Below are 8,112 nucleotides of genomic sequence, written 5' to 3'. Positions count from 1 at the left end.
ATAGGTTACCTTTTAAAATATTGAACTACATAATTGTTATAATAATCTAGGATTTTTAGAATATTATTTTTTAAATTTAAATTAAATAACTAGATAAAGTTTGTGTATCATACTTATAAAAACATAGCCAGACATTGTAAAATCAAATTAATATAATTAATTTAGATTAATTTTGGGAGGTGATAAAATATTTTGCCACAATTTCGTGGTAATTTTTCGTGAATAAAATTTTCTTCTGCCAAATCTCAATCTTCAACCATAATTTACATAATTGACCTTATTCGTATAAAATTTGAACGTTGAATTCACCGGAAATTTTGCTACTTTTTTCCATTTGTTTTCTCCAGACTTATAGGTATAATTTTCATAAACATAATATATCAATTTACTATCACGTCGTTGTTTCACCGCTAGCTCTGAGTTGAAATATTTTCAGAATTCTTAATTTTGGAAATAATGCTATATCAATGTCAGCTATAACAGATAATAATATTATGTTTTTAATATTGTAATAGGTTGTAAGTATATAATTATAGAAAAAATGTTTTTTTTTTTTTTTTTATGTCATATTGCAATAATTAAGAGGTAGGTACGTCTGAACGTTAAAAAACTTAATACATATTGTTACCATATTATTATAAACGTTTTAACAAACGCACGAAACATTACCGTTTATAGAAATGATCCCATGACACCAAATTACGTTAATTGCATAACACTTCGACATTAGCGTGTGAAAGGTGTATACTAGTATTAAGAAAAGTAGTAGATGGGAAGTGAATCCGGTCGGTAACATCCTGAGGAAGTATCCAAGGAGAATCAAACCACCGATAAAAAACAATACAAACCGATTGCCCTTTAGAATGACCGACAAGTTATCTTTGGTCAGTTGATCATCGAATCCGTGTTTGCCCTGTAGACATTTAAACGCTCACTTATTTTATTGATACCGTGGTAGTTGTTATATTATTGTTATTATTTCAGATCATCAATGATAATTATCGTTATCAGAAGATAATTATATCATTCAATCACTCACATCGTTTTTGTTTTTGCAGGCTCTGCAAGACTCTAATATCTCTCGTCTAATTTTGCGATTCCTCCTCACGTACCATGCCGCCAAGACTACAGTCGTAAGAACCAAAACGAATGTGACCACGGTTCTGTCGAGAAACATAATTTTACTATTAAGTATTAACTGACATTATGATAGTGATTTCGATTGTTTGTTTTCGTATAGTTACCGGGCAATTCGTGTTTTAATATTATAGATGTATACAAACCGAATAGGAAACTAACAATAATTATATCATCATAATACTAAAAACATCAATCTACAATCATTAAATTCTAAAAGAAAATTACCGACATAGCTATAGTGCTTATAAATACCGGCTATCATAGTATATTGTTCAAAAATGTTAAGTAAAATTATAGTTTTGTGTATTTCGAGTGATATCCGCTTGCATTGATAACGTGCAGTATATAGGTACCTAAATAATTATAGTAGGTAAATATGTTATCACGAGAATTTGATGAATTCCAGATCGACGAGTCTGCATGGTAATCCAACAATTTCAACTTTGATAATGTTTATAACAGTTTTAAAATAATACATTTTATTTATCTCGCCACTTTAAACAGTACCTACATTACATAATGTTATTAAATACCTATTATGTTTTATTTATTGATTTATAACAAGTTAATCACACGGGTAATCGTATATTATCTAAAAATTCTTAACATTAAATTTGATATAGGTACGCAAATACAACAGTTGTGTACTGTTGTAGTGGTTGTACACCCATATAAGCGATTTAGATTCATAAATGTTTAAACTTAATAGTGTTGTGTACCGACTTATATAGTATTTGTAATTTATAATATTTACTATGCATAAGTGTTTTGGATATTACATTAACATTTAAAACGAAACACTTGAAGTTAGCAGAGTTTAATCTATTATTATACAATGTTTGATTTAAATTCGTCCGGTCTCGCCAGTTTGCTATTTAGGTATACTATATTATATTACATTAATAATTGTGACAGTAGTATTATATTTTTGTTACAATTATGATAGTACCGTTACGTCCAAACGATATCCTATTAAGGACTTGCGAGAAATAATCGCTAAAAAGGTTTTGTTACATAAAAATAATAATAAAATAAAATAAATAGTACGTAACACGATTCAAACAGGATGGAATGAAACTACCGACCCACGGTTTAAAGAGAATATTTATCTTTTTTGAAGCGTCCGTCATGTTTATACATGTTGATTATTAAATTTTAAAATTATCTCGAAACCTTTGATCTGTTTTTCGTAAAAATAAACATTCACGTTATCGAATTCGACTTTTGAATTAACATAATATATTGTTACAACAATATTGTTCTATTCGAGTTGTTCTAAACAATGTTTTCGTCCGGAACTAAATTTACCAACCGTGAATTGTAGTTTATAATTTTAAAGATTTGTTGTGATCAAATAATATATAACATTAGATAATTATTACATATTTACATGTAATCGTTTGAATTGTATAAACAATGAAGAATTAATATTATTACGCATTAAACAATAACCAATAATAGTAGGTATATACCTGTGTGCATATTGTTGTAAAGTTTGATTTTAATTCTGTGTGTTAATTTTTGTTTTAAACAAAACATATAGAATTAAATGTTTAGATGTGTGTATAGAGATTCAATATTTTTCCATTAAATGATAATAAGTAATACATTTTATTGTTGTTTTTGGTAAAAAAGTTCTCGTTCTGGACGTTCCTGTAGAATAAAATGGTTACCTATCGTACTTATTATTATCGACGTGCCGGGCTTTGAATTCTTCATCGCAGACTCACGGGATTGAAAATGGCTGGCTTACCTAAACATAAACTATTTATATGGCGATCAGCACGAAAGTCATAAACTCATATTAGAGACTCTCGCAGTCTCACCGTTTACAATATATTCGCAAATCGCGGACCGTCTCATATACAGGCCGATTAAAGCACGCAACCATAACAGACATATTATAACATTATGAAATGCATCCAATACAATATTAATTTGTTGGTAGCATGTTTTTGGACATTGCATTTGAACATCGAGAATTGGTTGGACTTTATTTTCGCCGAGAAAGCTTTTATCAATGTTGAGCTGCCTACAAACTGTGCATACTACTCGAACAGTACAACTTTATGTTGGAAAAGTTTTGTCGGATTACGAAGGGGTGGAAATTTCGTGTGAACCCTATTCCAGTAATTTCTCTTGAAACTCGATCGGCAGACACAAGGCGTTTGTAGACGTGACCTCACGAATCTTGCTGTTAGTACGTAATTATTTTACTCATATACCACTAGGTCGCTACAGTACGCATCACGAAAACGTGCGGATGACCGCCGTGCGCCCAGTGGCAATTTCTCGTTGGTGGTGGCCAAACTGTTTCGCGCCAAATATAAAATTTAAAACTCGTATTTTTATATAAATAAATTATGTGTATGTATTTAATGATATTAAAGTCAACAAAAGACAGGGACATTTTTAAAGGTGCAGGTTAGTTGTTTTTTTCAAAACGTATAGTACCCGTCGCGCCAGTGGCACGCACCTGTGATGGATCAAATATTGAGGCCCACTGGTTTACTGAAAAACCGACACACAGCGCGCTGCGGTCATCCGCACGTTTTCGTGATGCGTACTGTAGGACCACTATAGGTACATCATATTATACGCGGCATATACATCGTATACGGTTCGGTATTTTGAAATCGAGTACAGCCGATGATTGTTTAACGTAAAAAACCAATGTATCGTAACGGTCTATACGAGACTTGATGCTCAAATTAAATATAAATAATAGACATATTATAATATACGCACAGTTAGTTTATTATGACGCCTAAATAATAATGAAATGGGGGCGCGGAACAGTTTTTATAATAATTATTATGACTTACGTAATTATTACGCGTGTACTCTGCGTGTCGATATTGTTATTCCGGTGTTATAGTAGATATTTTAAGTGTGCAAATACGGTGATATAATATGGTATTTTGTAGGTTTATAGGGTCATTAATTGTAAACTTATATACACTCAAACGGCTGGGTCTAGGAAAATTGAAGAGTTATATAAGTGTAGATTTAATTTTGTGCTCAATAGATTAGTAGCACATCATTGTATAGGTAATACCAATAATGCGTACGGTTTATAATGTTACGTATTTGCGCTTATCTTTATAATATAGGTACATACCGTAAAGATATTTTTACCTATAGGTGACTGATATAAGTTATATGAATTGAGTGTATTAATATAATCGGCGCTCGCTTATAGGTCTGATAGCAGCTATAATATAATGGATCAATCTACAGAAACAGATAAAAATAAATAAATGATTCGCATGTACAAGTTAATGAAAATAATTACTGTGACCAGTTAAGTTAGTTAAATTAAATTGCCTTCAGTTAAGTTAAAAGCTAACAAAAAAAAAAAAAAAAACAAGATAATATTTTTAAATCATAAACTGCCATTTATTTTGATTCACGCAAACATTTATCAAGACGTTTAACACTGTGTAAAAAATTAGATCATTACAGTATATATATATTATTATATTAGAAAAAAAATTACCAAAATCGAAAAAGAGTCATCGAATCAGTATTGTCTAGTGGGCTCCGCTGACACGAAAAGAAAATTAACTTAACTGCACGATAATGATAATCGACTATAAAAAGTTACGTTATAATACAATAAACATTTAAATTAAATAAGTTAATATGTTAACACAAAAATAATTTACTTGTTAGGTAAGTTAAAAAAATAACTTTTTAACTTGACTTTAACTTTTTAACAAGTTAATGTCCACCTTTGGTAGTTGTCGTATAAGTTTCGAGGGGGTTGGGTTAAGATCTTAAAGCGTAAGCATTCAATCGAGTCGTTGGACCGAAAAAGTTTAAATCGCGCGAATTTGTTTTCACGTTTGGACGTCGTGATCATTCTTCATAGACCGATTACCCGGGGGAACACATCGTCAGTTTAACGGTCAAAGGCTCTTAGAACAATAATGCGTCAATGCGTTTCATGAAGAGTAGTGTTTTGTTATGGTATTGATTCGATGTGGAATTATGGACGTTATCTGACTGCTTAGGCATTATATATAATATGTGTGAAAAGCATGCTTAGTTGCAACTAAACCGTAGGTGTGTGTGTGAGCAGTAATCGCATTAAATTCTTAGAAATAAAACGGCGATCAATTAACATTTACGTTTACCTTCTATATTTAATCATAAAATATATGAGTAGTTAAAAAAATTACAATACATAGTATTATTATTATTATACATTCTATGGTTACACGCGCTGCTCGTATTACACAACCCCATAATATAACACCTACATTATTTATCAAATTGATTAATTATATTTATTTATTCGAAAAACAAAAAACGAAAAAGCGTTCGAAAAACGGTCTCCCACGTGGTATACGGATAAGTTGTCCACTAAATATGGACTACTCCCAAAATGCCGCATAGTATGTCTTCGTACGTATACACTATACACGTCCTTATAGTGTACAATCTTTAAAACGCTTACCATTTTTGTTAATCTTCCTACTAAATGTTGACGGTTTATGGTTTTTTAAGTATATTATATCTACTATTTTTTTAGTTTTACTCTAGACTTTAGACTATATTATATTGACTCGTTTTAAATGCAACTTTATAATATTATACTTGTCATGTACTTTCTGCGTCGTAGCCAAAACCTTTTTAAGACGGAGGCAATACCCGACCTTTTCACAGTAGCGACCTCCGTTGCCACCGCCGATCAAATACAACATTATACTTGGTATAGATGTTATATATAAATAATATTATACATCGATATAGGTTTTTCTCAAAACTGCGTCGTCTTCACCACAATTTCGATTTAGACGTGTCAACGCATGCCGCCCATATATACCTACATATTTCTCACACGATACGAATACATAATATTATACCGTGCAATGACATTGAACTCCACGTACTTATACTTGAAAACTTGTATATATATATATATATAGATATTATTTGTGCAACGCGATTTATATATTTTATCCTTTCGTCAGGTCAAGAAACCCGTATACGGTCCGTCAGCATATCCGTCGCCGCCGATGGAAATCTCGAAACTTTTACGCAATTGTATATATTTTTATTATGTTTTTGCGCAGCAGCACCCGGGTAAGCGAAATTTGTGTGAAGTTTTTTATTCGTTTTTCATTAATATTATTCTATGTATACGGAGGTGACGTAGAATATATCAATATTGCTATATTATATATATACCTAGGTATATATTATTTGACGGGGGAATTAAATTTCATTGCGCGTTCAAATTATCTACGCCTCGCCGGGTGAATATAATCCGACTAGATCCGATGTAAAGACGTATATAATAATAATAATAATAATAATAATAATGTATACACGATTTTAAATAACTCGCAATAACGAGCGCATCATATTCGGATACCCACGAACGATGGCGACGTTTTGATAATACTGAATTTGACGTGAAAATAACGCGCAAAATGTGTTATTGTACAGAATCACTATACTGTCCGTTGACCTATTATTATACTCGTGCATAATAATAATAAATAATAATAATATAGCATAATATATTGTACGCGTCAATACGGAAGACGTTCATTTTTTGTAATTTGCGCGGGAAAATAAGACGTTGTGTAAAATAATAACGTATACTGTACCTACGTAGGTAAAAAATTACATTTTTGTTTTTACACGAATTTCAAATGACAGTCGTATAAGATGAAATATATATAATATCGATAGTTGATCGATTGGGGGTGAGGTGCACTGGGGGTGTTCGTATTTTAAAAATTAAACTGTTGTACAGGACGAATTTCAATATGTCTATTTCCGTTTGCTCTCACGCATTTGTCTCGTTATACAGCACTATAGCTGATCCCGCGCACTTCATTGTCCGTAAAAAAATTGTGATTGTTCAAATCCTTTTGTCGTTTAGGATAAGTCCGAGTGATATACAGACAAACATTCATTTTTGTAGATATGGATAATATATGGATATTATATGATATTTGATATGGATAATATCGATTATATAGATTGTTATTATTTTCTCCCACCCAATTTATTTCTCCAAGACAAATTATACATTGAAACCTTCCCTGTGACTCAACCGATCTATTTGTGAAAACATTATTGAATTGCGTAGAGTATTTTTCGATACATGCGCGTAACTACATAGAAAAAAGGTGCTACTATTTTATATAATATATAGATTTATACATATTATAGATAGGTATTTTTAGTATATTTCCTGGTGATTCTGAAATCATTACAGAGCAGTGGTATAAGATGGAGTTATTGTTTTCAAGGTGAAAATATAATAAATATTTTTTCCCTATTGTGTTTAAAAATATATTGTTAGAGGAGGTGACATCAAAATGTTTTCAGTCGAATAATTTACAAATAATAATAAACCAATGTAAACGGCCGTTTGTAAATTGCATAGTAGCTACAGTGAACTGCGGGTACCTAGAAAAAAATAGTACCTACCTATGTATAGTAAATTGCGACCAGCACTTTTCGATTTCTAAAATTGGTAAAGTAATTTGCGCCCATCATAGTATTATTGACCTTTTGAATTCATCGATATCTATTTTTGACACTGTTGGTAGATGTATTGGTGTAAAAGCCAAACGTTTAATGCTACAATAATAACTGTACCGAGTACAATATTGTAGTTATGACGATATTATCGATACCAATGATTTTACGTAATAGTTAGTTGTTCGTGCAACACCATAGAATATCAATAAGTGAAAATTGTGTCGCGTTACTTGAGTGATTTGCAAAATATATAGGTAATATTATTATTATTATTATTATGTACTCTAAATATAGGACGAGATACATTAGCCAAATAATGCAGGATGCAGGAGTCGCTTCCTACAGGGAGTTCAAGAATATGGTGAATGATACAGAAAAATGGAGAAGGCATTTATTGTGAACAATTAGTAAAAAACCATATCTTTGGATTGATAAACAAAAAAAAAAAAAACTCTAAGTATAATT

The 8,112-nt window shown here is 31.1% G+C and overlaps 1 protein-coding gene across 1 annotated transcript; it reads right to left on the bottom strand.

The window, feature by feature from the left end:
* Window positions 1-214: 214 nt before the first annotated feature.
* LOC132938190 (uncharacterized) lies at window positions 215-1,177 on the bottom strand. The gene is made up of 3 exons (XM_061004889.1): window positions 1,040-1,177; window positions 670-913; window positions 215-474 (listed from the first exon to the last, which is right to left on the bottom strand). Exons 1-3 carry the CDS (start codon window positions 1,175-1,177, stop codon window positions 392-394), a joined length of 465 nt encoding a protein of 154 aa, XP_060860872.1. The 3' UTR covers window positions 215-391.
* Between the last annotated feature and the right edge of the window lie 6,935 nt (window positions 1,178-8,112).

This window comes from Metopolophium dirhodum, chromosome 2, assembly GCF_019925205.1.
Source record: "Metopolophium dirhodum isolate CAU chromosome 2, ASM1992520v1, whole genome shotgun sequence".
Classification (NCBI taxonomy): Eukaryota; Metazoa; Arthropoda; class Insecta; order Hemiptera; family Aphididae; genus Metopolophium; species Metopolophium dirhodum.
This window is presented reverse-complemented; position numbering and strand designations above follow the sequence as displayed.